Source organism: Rhinolophus ferrumequinum, chromosome 13 (genome assembly GCF_004115265.2).
Source record: "Rhinolophus ferrumequinum isolate MPI-CBG mRhiFer1 chromosome 13, mRhiFer1_v1.p, whole genome shotgun sequence".
Classification (NCBI taxonomy): domain Eukaryota; kingdom Metazoa; phylum Chordata; class Mammalia; order Chiroptera; family Rhinolophidae; genus Rhinolophus; species Rhinolophus ferrumequinum.
In genome coordinates, this window is record NC_046296.1 from 32,961,315 (window position 1) to 32,974,294 (window position 12,980).

Genomic DNA, 12,980 nt, shown 5'->3' on the forward strand with positions numbered 1-12,980 from the left:
GAGGGGCCGGCCGGAGCCCCACCCCCCCAGCAGCACCCTCCCCCACGCTCACCTGTGCTGGATGACCTCCAGGTCCTCCAGCTTCTCTGGGATCTGCATGTTGTTGAGCCACTGCTCCTTCTCGTCGATCCAGAGCTCACAGGCGTCAGCCTCGCTGAACATCTTGTACAGGGCCAGGGTGTCCTGCAGCGCCTGCTTCCTCAGCCGCGTCAGCTCAGCCACCTCCTTGTACCGCTCCTCGATGCCCGACAGCCGGCCCCTGACCTCCGGGGACTCTGCGTGCTCCCGCGGAAGGGCGCCAGCCTGCTCGTGCAGCGTGTCGATGGTGGGCCTGTAGTTGGCGATCTCCTCCGCCACATCCTTGTGTTTCTTGACCAGGGACTGGGTGGAGTACTCGTCGTGGCCCACGTCGCTGCTGGACACGATCTTCAGGAGGTCCAGCATCCAGGCATCGATATCATCGGCATCCGCCTGGAACTGGTGCAGCAGCGAGGCCTCCTCCAGGCGCGCCTTCCGAATGGCCGAGAGCTGCTCCAGGTTGGCCCACTGCTCCCGGATGTACACGATCCTCTCTCGGATCTTCTCTGATCCGAAGTGCTCCTCCGCGATCATGTCTTCACCTTCTTTGATGGCCTGCTCGAAGTGGCCGCTGCGGCCGCTCATCTCATCCTCGAAGGCCCGGTGCTTGCTGAGCAGGCGCATGACACTGGTCAGGTCCTTCCCGTAATCATCGGAGGACAGGATCTTTTCCTTCTCCCGTATCCAGCCTTCCTCCTCTGCCATCTCCCAGAAGAACTTCCAGAGGCGACGGGACTCTTCCAGGCGGGCCCGGCGCTCAGCTGCCAGCTGGCAAAGCTCTTGATAACAGAACTCCATGTGGGCCACGCGGTCTCGGATCACCTGGGGGTCGCAGGGCTTGTAACCTGTTTAACGCCAAAGAAGGAAGGTGGGTGTGTGACGGGGTTTAGCATAGACGCCTGCTCGTTTGGGGGCAGTAAACGACACCTCACGTTCTTACTATCAGTCCAATTCTAAGTGCAGGGCCATCTTGTGAGGCAATAGAGCACCTTCTAGGAGCTTGATTGAAAGAGGAGAGAGGGGCAATGATGAGCATTTTTTGTTGTTGTGCCTCCAGGGCTACTGTTTTGTATCACTTATAAATCAAAAAAGCACACACATCTAAGAAAGAAGGCAGCTGCATTTCACTGTTTCTAAAATATAAGAAACAAAACCCAATCCTTGCAAACATCCTTTAAATACAGATATGCACAGCCAGCTGGGAGAGCCATGAGACGCCTCAGCAGGCACATCAGGTTGTTGGTATGCACCGGGTATGGAATGGCAAAGTCTCACTGCCCAACACCAAGCCACTCAAACCCAGGCAGCACTTGAGTACTTAAAGAAAAGGCAGGTCCATGTCAGAAAAGCTGGAAAGAGCTGAAGTGTCTGGAAGGCGACCCCATCGCATCTCATGTACCCACCACATGGAGTCAGATAAACCTGCTGGGAACTTCCAACGACACAGTAACTTCAAAGGCCCCATTGCCACACACAATTTAGTTACTTCTATAAAGATGGATCTCTGGTAACCAGGAAGTAATATCTGGAATGGTCCATCCTTACCTTCCCCATCCATTGCAAACTTCTGGGCGGAGGCATTGACACCTCTCACCCGCTCTGCCTGGATGCTAATGTCCGCTTCAACCAGGGCGTGCTTCTGTAACAGGTCTTCCACACCAAGCAAGTGTTTGCCATAGTCTTGAGATAGTAATAGCACCTGTGCGTAACAAGAGGCAACAGAAAGGGACCTATGAATACAATGCTGACTTCAGCATCTTATAATCTTTGGATAAGCTGAGAGTCAACAACCAAGCTACACCCTCCCTCTAGCCAGCCATCCTCCCCGTATCTTTAAGGGAAGAGGATGACAAGTGAACCAGAGCAAAGCAATGCAAACCTGCATCGGGAGAGACACAATAAACTAAGTATCACCTCCCTTAGAATAAGCAAGTCAAATATCCACTAAAAAGTACAGAATAGGAAAAGAGGGAGAGGAGAACCAGTATGAAATATAAATTGGGGCTCCAAGAGGACATTGCTGCAGCAACAACTATTCGTGAAGATAAAGATAACAGAACTGTTATACTTCAAAGTTTAAAGAAATCTCTTAGAAGTTGCTCACCCCTTAAATGGAAACTTTCCTCAGTTAAGAGCTTATTGGTATGCCTCTGAGATATGTGTACAGTCAATGGGAGAAGAATCTAGTTGAAAAGCTTATTGGCCATAATTTAACCAAACAAGAACAGGGGCGGGTAGCTGTGCAGACCCTGACCAGCTTCGTTGGTTTAAGTCTGAATTCACTAACACAGTGTGCAGTTTTCCTGGTATGACCTGAAAACCGCCCTGGTCTGTCCCAGCTAAGTGACTTCCAGCTGGGGAACTGCTTGACATGGGTGAGCTTTCCATGGCTTGCAGGAGAGGACACAAACAGGCACGGGCTTTGGAAGGACAGGTCTCTTTCTGGATGTCCTTCCAGGGGAAAGCCTAGCACTCTATGCTCGGGGCTGCCAGTAATGGAAGGGGAAGCACACACTGGCATTGGCAGCCATTTCTAAGCAGCCCCATCCCAGGATCTGGGCACCGCAGCACCACATGAATCCTCTCTGCTCTAACAGGGTGAAGTAGACAGTGAATACAATTTCCACTTAAAGGTGAAGAAAGGAGGCTCAAGGAGAGTAGGCAGCTCTGGGACTCCATCTGAGCCCTGGCTGCCTGAATCCCATCTGGCACTGTGTCCACACCACCTACTTGGAACCCCTCCCCAGACCAGAACCACTCAACATAGATCAACGAGATGGAAAGCTAGTTCAACTCTAAACAATTAAAAACACAGAAAACCCCCCATTCAATGGATTCCCTACCGTGGAATGTATCTAAAATTAGATCTAAATCACAGTAGCAGACCTCAAGGTATGGAAGTGGTCTTACAACTTCTTCATACTTCACATCTCGTTGCACTCACAAGCTAACCTAACAATCTTCCCATGGGTAACATGGCCCTTTTCTGGCTTTGCAGAGCGGGCCGTCAGACAAGGTATTTTGGGGAGTTAGTGGGTAGGTCCCAGAAAACAGAGGCCTCATTGGATCCACTCTGGCCTTTCAGTGCAGTTTTACCTTCATTTCGTCCATCCAGTCCATAATGTAGAGCATTTCCTGGAATATCTTCTGCAGGCCTAGGTTCATCTCGAGACGCTGCCTCCGGGCCCTGAGCAGCTCCAGCAGGTATTCCCAGAGCCGGATGACATTGTCTTTCCTCGCCGTGATGCGCTTGATGTCATGGTAGTTCTCCGCCTCGAGTTCCCTGGCCACGGCTACCACAGCCTGCACACGTTCCTCGTACGCGGCAATGTCTGTCTCAATGGCCTCATGCTTTTTTGTGGCAGCCTCTACTGCAGGAAGGTCAAATCCAAAGTTGTCCTACAGAGAAACAGAATGAAAACAAAAAGCCATCCAATTGGAACAAAGAAACAGAACGGAGGTAGAATCCTGAGCACACCTTAGTATTTGGTGGTCCTAAAGCCAAACACCGCCCCTGATCACTAACCCCCCACCTGCACCTTCGTCCCCAGGACCCTTAAAACACCATGCTTGAGTTCAGAGGCCTACCCACAGCCAAAGCAAATCAGCAACTTCTCACTTTACAGAAGGGTCCAACTCATATCTAGCACCTGACCTGTGAGACTGGAGCAGGTGACCTCTTATGCCAAGCCAAGGAGAAAAGAAAGCCATTTTTATTTATTTCGTGGCCAGTCTAACTGCCTCAAAAGATTGGTTCGTCAAAGATTGAAAGAGGAAATTTTTAAAAATTATGTAAATGTGAATGGTTCACACACATTCACTGGATCTAAACAAAACTCTGCTTGAGCTGCTTCCAAGTCTATAAAACATTAGATAAACAGAAAAGTATATTAGAAATTATAAACATCCTCTTCATGGGAAGTGGGCAAGATGACTTGACAGTCACTTCAGAATACAGGATGTAGCTGTCCTGTGGCCCTTTGGGTAAGGTCTTCATTTCTAGAGTATCCCGGCAACAGTTTCTGGAGTAATGCACAGAGCAGAACCTGAGACACCAGACGCTGGTTTTCGCTCAGCCACGTCTCTCTCATAGCTGCCTTGCGATCGAATCTGCGGGCGAGCTGTTCCAGTTTCTCCTGTCTTATGAGTTCATTCCTCAGAGCCAGTTCTCTCTCGTGTTCCGCTTTTTCCAGTCTTTCCCAGGCCTACAGAAGTGAAAAAGAACAGTTTCCTGCAATGTTCAAGGAACTTTCCTTGGCTACAGTCAACAGCTAGTATTTCTCAAAAAGACCTGAGAACTTACAAGGGAAAGTACTATTCCCACCCTCACTGACTCGTAAGCCTTGAGTTAAAAAATATTTTTCTCAGGTTTTAGCCTCATGGTAACACCCTCCCCTACCTAAACCTAAAGATCCTGTGTTGTACTTGGAAAACAAAACAGTGAAGATAAGGAGCAACATAACTAAATTATAAATCTTTTACTTTAACACAGAGGAAACAAAGTAATTATCTCCAACAGCTCTGATCACATAAAAAAATTATTTTTCATGGAAAAAAATTTTATTATGAATCTCTCATTCACCCCACCCACAGCCACTTGTTTTTTATTCACACAGATCTGAGTTATTTTCCCCCCAAATCCTTACTGATTGTCCAAATTAAATTCATGTCTATAAAATACGTCTCACTTCACATTAAAAAAAAAATTCCACTTAAAAGAATCTTACTGGGAACAACTAATCACAGTTCTAGATTTTTCAAATTTCTACTTGGAAATAATGCCCACTGTGAAATTCTATAACTGCAGACAGACATAACAGGCATGATAATGAAAATTATTTGACAGCGTCTCTGATGAAAGGAGCCAAAATCCCAAACCGCAACCCCTAGAGATTCCAGACACATGAAATAAAGTTTTGCGTTCTCCCTTCTGCAATTTAAAGGTATTTGAGTCATCTGCCTTGGACAGATGAGAGTAAAAAGGTAAACAGACGGAACCCAGGCTGGTCTGGTAAAATCTAACATGCTCCCCCAAACCTCCAACAGACCAGCCTACCACTATTCACTTGAGCCTCTGCAGTACCCAAGCAACAGGTGCCTGTTATCAAGTCAGCAGGCAGCAAGGATGCTTTCAGTCGCCTGCCGTCTTAGCAGTCGGGACCCAATGACAGAACCAGAAGCCTGCAGGAAGTCGGGGCCCAGGCAGGACCGGACGGGTCGATTTTACCTTGTTAATATCAGAGATGAGCTTCCCCTCCCGGGGCATGTAGACCTTCTGGTTGTTGGCCCTCATCTTGCTCTGAATAGTGAAAAGCAGCACTTCCAGGTTCCCCTTCTCAGTAAATCTATGCACAGAAAAAACAGCCATAAACATTATTTATTATATTTTGTTCCTTCAAGAAGAAATATTAATTTGCCTCTGGGGGAAAAAAATTTTACACAGCCACACAATTTTAAAAGCCATTTATCTCTGGTCTGACTTGTGTGAAATGCATGTTAGAGAAATCACAGTGGGTTAGTTTTGGGTTATTAGACCTCAAAATGTGCCCAACTGTGAAATTTTTTGTGGTTGGTTGGTTGTTGTTACTGAGATTTGTATTTGGGGGCATACCATTCTTTTATTAATCACCTCATTCAAGGTTTAGACCATAAGTCCTGGGTGATGGGCTTACTTCATTCAGAGAGCATAACTGAATGTGTTCAGTAAGAATTATTTCCAATGACGACTTAATGTCACTTTCAATGGGTATCAGAGACCTTAGGAAGGAATTCAACACTGAGTGGAATTTCTGAAAGAGGACTGACTTTTGAACTATAATAAGAGAGAAGGTCCACAAACCTTATTCCATATTATGAATTTTAAAACGATATGAGGGGGCAAAACGTGACCTGAATTGATATAAACTATTTGTTGTCTGTTTCTCTCCAACACAATGTGAATATTTACACGTTTTGCTACAGGTATATTAGTGGGCCTGATTATGGCTTACTGCCCCAAACCTACCCAGACTCTTCTAATATACAACATGCTACTTCTCTAAAATCCAAACAATAGGGCATTCTGAAACACATTAGGGACAAGAGTTTTGGATGAGGGATTAGGGACCGGCACCATTACTTTGGATTCTCGTGTATCAGTGGCACAATCAACTGGAAAGGGCTCACAGAGAGCATGATTTGTAATAAATCCCAGCGACCCAGGATCAGGTAACTAGCAGTGAGATAGGCCACTGGTGAGAGGCATTCATGAAGACATGAGATCACACAGGTCAGAAACAGGGGTCTGTGACTACAGTGACTCTCTTCCCACATTAATGGTAATGCATCCAATGTGCCTCTTACTTGGGTGGCTTCTCCACAGTGCGGTAAGTGTTGAATGCCTGGAGCTGTTGCTGAACCCCAACCAGTGAATTGGCAAATTTGCGATTGTTCAAAATAATGATGGTTTGTTCAATCCACTCCAGAAGGTCGGAGGCAAGTGATTCATACTTTTCAATCATTTTTTCTGTTTCAATAGCATTGTCAAGCACCTGTAAACCAGAGTTAGAATAATGGAAAAGTAAGATCATATCACGATGCAAAGAAAACATGACCGCAACCCACGAGCACATGCACACTAAGTGATGGTTCTATGCTCCTTGGGCACGAGCGTTTTCAACTTGAGGAGCCCTTTGTTAATAGGTACTCAGACTGTGGCCATTATTTGTGAGCAATGACAGCTTAACGTAACTATAATTGGTTCTGTAACCTCCCAACCCCCAGGCAAAGGTTTAAAGAGTCTGAAGGACTCCTACTGCACAAGCTCCAAAATTCCTAGAGAAACGAAAAGGGCTCTATTTTGCTTGGTCCTGTCCCATGAATGCCCAGGAACTTTCCGTTCCTATTGCATTGAGAAGACGATGTCATCTGGTCTGAGGTGTTCTGAAATATACAGCAGGTGAACATGAGCCCAGTGAGAAACAGAGAGCGTGATACTGAGGCCTTTCCAGCTGTGGGAAGTAGGATTTGAGGCCCATGACATTAGGAAGCTCAATCAGATTTCCAGTACCCAATTTTCTGGTAAGGTTGAGGGGAGGGGTGTTTCAGGCTCTGAGATCCCCCTCAAATCCCTTCCTAAGTATTTCAGCCACCACTCCTACCTCCCATCACTCCTTGGGATGAAGAGGCTTCTGCCTGCTTCGCTGTCATTTGCAGACCCCACTCCAAACTGGTACTGGCTAAATGTAGGACTGCATGGGACAGCACGGTGCTCAGTGGCCGTGCCTCAAGATGTGAACTTCAATTATGTCTCAACTTACAAAATTAGTGTGAGCCTACCTTTCCAATTCGTTTTCCTTCAACAGCCAAGGCCTTCATCTTAGAGAAGTAATGGTAGTATGTTACCACGTAAGTGATAATGGACTTCTCATCAGGATGGTCCACACTGATATCTGTAACCCAGACAAGATGTCCTTCAGTACTCTGCTCACGGTGCTGCCACCCAGGCAGCAGGAACAACCCGGAACCAGTGTTCAGCACTGAACAGGTCAGTGTCTTCATTTTCTGTACCCGAGTTATGCCATCAGGGCATCAATTATAAGGCTACCCAGGACGAAACCATCTTCCCAACTCTTTCATTATATACTTATTCATAAATGCCTCCTACAATGAGGACATGAAGTCTTAAGAGACATGAACCTTTCTCTAGAGGATCCCAGACCATCGAGAAGACAAAATATATGCAAAACCACTACAGAGAAATGAAAAGCACAGTAAGAATTCAGTCAGAATTGTCACTAATGTGGCTACCACCTCAACACACTATGTTCCTCTCACTCCACCCCCAAACTGGGTTTGTGCTTCTTAGGTCCTCACTTCTGCCAACGGCAGAAGTTCTCCCAGTCACTGTCTTTGGACAGACATCTTTATCACCTTATTTCCCATATGCAGCTAGTCACTGAGTCTGAGTGCGGATGATTCCATTTATGGAATTCTTATTGTCACTGTGGTTCAGACTCTTGTGGTCACATAACGAGACGTGGGGCGACGTTTTCCTCACTGGGTTTCCCTACTACCCAGTTCACTTGATACAGAAGCACAGCTGTGAACGTACTTCCTCCTAGCTCAAAATTACTTGAAAGTACCCTGCAGTCTCAAAAATAAAGTATAAGTCCCTTAGTCCTCTAGAATTTGACATAACATTCCTTCCCTTCATTCCGTTCATCCATCTACTGAATATTTATCAGGCTTCCTCTAACTGCCAAGCACTGTTCTAGACATTTCTAATTCTATAGAGCCTACTAATTCTCAGGCACTATATACGTACCTAAACCAAACTGGACAATTTATGACACACAGCCCCAAATTCCTCCCCTTTACACAACTTCCCTTCGCGTGAACTAGCTGCCACTTCAATGTTTTTCATCTCTACCGCGGGAATTACTGTCTCTCCCCTGTTCCCTTAAGGACTTCATTCGTATGGACATACAGTCTACTCTCTGCCAGATACTATAACTATGCACATTTTATGTGTCTTGCAAGACTAGGTCCCCGTGGAACCTTGCCTTGGTAATAAGCCCTGTGCTGCTCCACCTCCCACATTTCTACTGTGTTGTCTTAAACAGAGTGGGTAGTCAATAAGCATTTATTGCAGGAGGGAGCAAATAGGTGAACATGGCAATGAGTGAAGAAGTCTTCAAGGTTTGGCATTATTAAGTGAAGTACTCAACTCAGGACGGATCAAGAAGAGAATACACAGGACGACTCCTAATTATCGGGCTCTCTTGCATTATGCATTCACACATGCGCCATCACTTCTAACCTCCTGGCAGCCCTGTGTGACGCAGGATTGTTTCTCTTATTTTAAGGATGAGAACGCTGGGTCCCATGGCCGGAAAGTCCCTGCTCAGTCTCACTGAGGCAGCCAATGGCATGGAGGCCAGAATCTTAGCTACTGTACCCACCCCAAAGCCCCCATGGCCAACTCCTACATCTGCTCAGCCTGGTCAAAGTGTGCCCCAAAGAGAGAGAACTGAAAGAAGGCCACAAAAAAATGCTGGGCTCGTACACAATTCAATAAACACAAAATGTCAACTGGGAAGGAGTGAGCAGGGAAAACTTTTTCTTTAAACGTGTCTACAACTGTATTGTAACTAATGGCTGGCTCTGTGGGGCCACTGGACAACTAATAATAGCAAGGACAACTAATAATCAAGATGAAACCCATAGGGTGAGTGACATCAACTGCCTTTTTTAGCTCCTTGTCTTGTGATCTGGGGAAAATCAATCCCCTTTTCATACTGGGTAGTGATTAGAAAGATTAACGAATGAGCAAGTTAAAAACTTTTTTATCAGTGATTGAAAAAATAAAAAGTTCCTTATCAAAGCACAAAGAGCTAGGGCTAAGGAAGAATGCCTTCCCATAATAAGGTAGGGGTTAAGTACGAAGATTTATCACAGCCCAAGGAATTTTAGTTTTCTGTTTATACTGAGAAATCATTTAATGGGTTAGCACAGGATAATTTTATCTCAGCTTCCTGTAGTGAACATATCAGTGACTCTGATGCACTGGAAAACAGTAAGAAGCCTGCTTGGCAGCCTCATGACCTCAATCTGCCCTTGGGGAGTTAAACTTCCTGTTCTATATTTATAAGAACTTTAAACTTTCACTCACATACAGTTTTCTCTGATATTTGCTCGCAGTTGGGAGTATCTAAAAAGAGCAGTACAAAAACATCCTCTTATGTTTAAATGTTTCTCAAAATTAGAAAAAGTGTCCACGTTTTTCAGCTCACGCTAAAAAGAAGCTTAGAATTAGGATTTTTGTTAAGTAAGAGAGCTACAAGCTGGAGGGACAGGACTGCCGCCACACAGGTAAACGCCATGTCACCTGAGTTAGTCTTTGGGGCCCTGCTGCAGGGACTCAGAGCAGAGACAACAATTCCATGCAGAGAACGTGATTCTGTGCCTCCCAGCAGCCAGCCATAAGGGACTGTGTTATTCCTTCTCCCACCCACACGCTCCCCTTTCCCGATGCACCTTCCTCATTTTGGCGCTTCTTGCTCATAAGCAAACACTGCACAGCCTCCTGTAACACGGCCCCTGCCCCAGTCTCCACCCACTCCAACAAGCCATGCTGCGTGCCTCCTTGGGGTGAAAGCCAGTCGCCAACAAGCATTCACCGAGAGCCTACGGCAGGTGCTCTTCCTCGAGCGCAGCTGCTACGAACTTTCAGTGACTCCCCAGTGCCTGAATAACCTCTAAAAACGTGAACCTGTTGGGTCCCTACCCACTTTCCCCTGACACATCCTATTAACACTCTAAACACCATTCCCAGTGAACTGCGGGTCCCCAAAAGCACCTTCCTCACCTATGCTCGCACAAGCCCCTCTGCCTAACACGCCCTCTCCTTCAGCACATGTTTCAATCATACTCATCTTTCAAAGCCTTTTGAAATAGAATCCTTTGCACAAATCCTCAAGTAATTCCCACACCAAAATTAAGGTCGTCCTCCCCTGCAAAATTCCCAAAGCACATTGTACAAAAAAAAACAAACGGATACAAAGCAGATCTTTTATTAACCCCTCAGTGCTAGAGATGCTCAAGGTCCCACCTTTCACCCTTGAGTCCTTACCTTCGGGGTCCAACAGCTTGGTGAGGCCAAGGTGCTGCTCTGCCAGGTTAAACGCATTCTGCAGATTGTAGTGTGCATTGGATTTCTTTAGTTTGTCAAAATCTATCAGGTCGGGCCTATGGAGAACAATGGAAAACAACGAAAACCATAGCTTGAAAATGTATGTGACCAACGAGACATGATTATGACTCTAAAAGTGTTAAAGTCAACACTTTAGCGGAGTAAAACTCTACACTATTATTTAATTATCAAAGAATGAAACCTGTGAATAAACACTTGAAAGTTTATTAAGAGAACGGAAGATCATGGGAGAACTTGTGGAGTTTGACTGGGAGAATTTACGTATGCGCTCATGTTCTCCTCACATGCAATGCAGGAATTTGCACAGTGGTACAACATCTAAGGCGATGGGTCTGGGGACCAAAAGTTGCTCCCATCTGCTACAGAGGAATAAGAACATTTAGCCCAGAGCTGCTGCTTACCGGTGTTTGTGTATCAGTGCATTGAAGGCCATGCCGTCCCTCCAGCTAGTGGTGAAGTTGTGAATGTTGACGTTGGGGTAACTGGCAAAGAAAAAGCGCAAGGGGAGAAAAGCAACAACAGAATTACCACATGTAGGTTTACACTTTTGCCAAATGCAGTGTTTAAAACAGACGTAAACTATGCCCCGAACACCAACTTTCCGAGGAAAAAGTGCCTACAACCTAGAAACCTCTGAGGCCTGCCTCCACTGGCTTCCTACTGTCAGCCACACAGGTATCAGGATCCTGCAGTCACCGAGAGCCGAACTCACGGGTTACTTGTGACACTCCGCTAGTTTTCTTACTTATGTCACTGAACTGGATGAAGTTCTGTAAATCAAGTACCTCCCTGAAAAACATCCCTATGTTTGAAACTTACCCCTGATCAATCAGGTATTCTACAGCATATTGATTATCAATGACTTTGTGTTTGTGGTGAATGCAAGGTTCCTACCTAACTTGATCCCGTTTTTGTTTTCCATATTTATCACCGACTGATCATGTCCATTACAGTCACACCTATCCTCCAAGTAGTTCTCACAGAACCTCTCCAACTAACCTGGTACAAAATCAGTTCTCAGTTAAGTACCTTAAGCCCCGGCAATTTCAGTGAGCAACAAAAAAGATGCATTTCTCTAAAAAATATCTCCACCGAAATTTCAATGAAAGAACTAAAAGGAAAACTGAGACAGATAATATATAAAGATTACTTTCATGTTTACTGCACAAAGCTCCCCCAAAGCAGCAGAAATCAAAGGGAGGAGAAAACCCAGAACTGTTTTTTAAAACGTTATGGGTATGATTCCTAAACATGGTCTCAGGGTATTAAAATCCAAGATATATTGCTCTCTGGAGCTTCCTTAATAAAGACAGGGAAACCGACTGTGGCGATGAGAGGTCCGGAATATAAATCAGAACTCCTTCTATTCTGAGAGCGAGCTGAAAGGTCAGCGTATCAAATGCTTACGAGTGAACAAGACTTCTCAATGGAAGCAGTGGAAGAGACACTTGTCAACACCTTGGAAGTGATGACTACACTGGAACTTGGCCTTGGGGGAAGCGGCCCCTGATCCTCTCTGAGTTCATACTCACCCAGCTGTCTTCATCTGGCACCACAGCAGCAATGCATCCTTAGCAGATTTCTTCTCTTTGTTGTCTTCAGTTTCCACACTGATGTCCTGGATCTAAGATTTACAAAGACATGTTAGACGAACAGATGGGTCAGCTGCTTAACGACAACCACAGAACAGCTCAGATCTGCAGACTTTCCTCCAAGTGTGTCAACGAAACCTGCTTTCTGAAGCCAGGCTTTGCCTCAAAGAAACACCGGCCAGAACCTCGGCAAGTTTTCCACTTTACAGAGATAAGATGGAAGCGAAGACGAGTTACCTGCATGACTTCCCAGAACTTACTAGGTGTCATTTCTGCCCTCAGGCTAGCCCATCTTTCCAAGTACAAGCTAGCACGGTGGTCCACATGGTACACCCTGAACCTCATCAGACTCCAGAAAAACATTCAGTTCAGTTTTTCAAAACCAAACATTTTTCACACCAGGGTGTGTCCTTCATAGAGGAGGACAGTGTGTACACCACGGCCTGCGGGCTGATCCCAAGGCTCAGAGAAAGAGTGCACTTAAATGCTGTGCTTCTTCCATGATCTGCGCTAGGTATGGTCTGAATGTCTGTATCCCCTCCAAATTCTTATGTTGAAATCCTCATCCTGAAAGGGGATGGTGTTATTAGTAGGTAGGGCCTTCGGGAGGTGCCTAA

At 45.8% G+C, this 12,980-nt stretch overlaps 1 protein-coding gene across 5 annotated transcripts in view; it reads right to left on the reverse strand.

Moving 5' to 3' along the window:
• Positions 1-12,980, reverse strand: part of SPTBN1 (spectrin beta, non-erythrocytic 1) — a 181,897-nt gene that overhangs the window by 40,049 nt on the left and 128,868 nt on the right. For all 5 annotated transcript variants that reach the window (XM_033124640.1, XM_033124643.1, XM_033124642.1 and 2 more), the window contains 10 exons: positions 12,304-12,395; positions 11,173-11,253; positions 10,691-10,806; positions 7,396-7,508; positions 6,421-6,608; positions 5,306-5,423; positions 4,125-4,283; positions 3,175-3,477; positions 1,624-1,777; positions 53-923 (listed from right to left, as the gene is read on the reverse strand). In XM_033124640.1, coding sequence (XP_032980531.1) covers positions 53-923; positions 1,624-1,777; positions 3,175-3,477; positions 4,125-4,283; positions 5,306-5,423; positions 6,421-6,608; positions 7,396-7,508; positions 10,691-10,806; positions 11,173-11,253; positions 12,304-12,395 — 2,195 coding nt within the window. The remainder of the gene's footprint in view (positions 1-52; positions 924-1,623; positions 1,778-3,174; positions 3,478-4,124; positions 4,284-5,305; positions 5,424-6,420; positions 6,609-7,395; positions 7,509-10,690; positions 10,807-11,172; positions 11,254-12,303; positions 12,396-12,980) is intronic.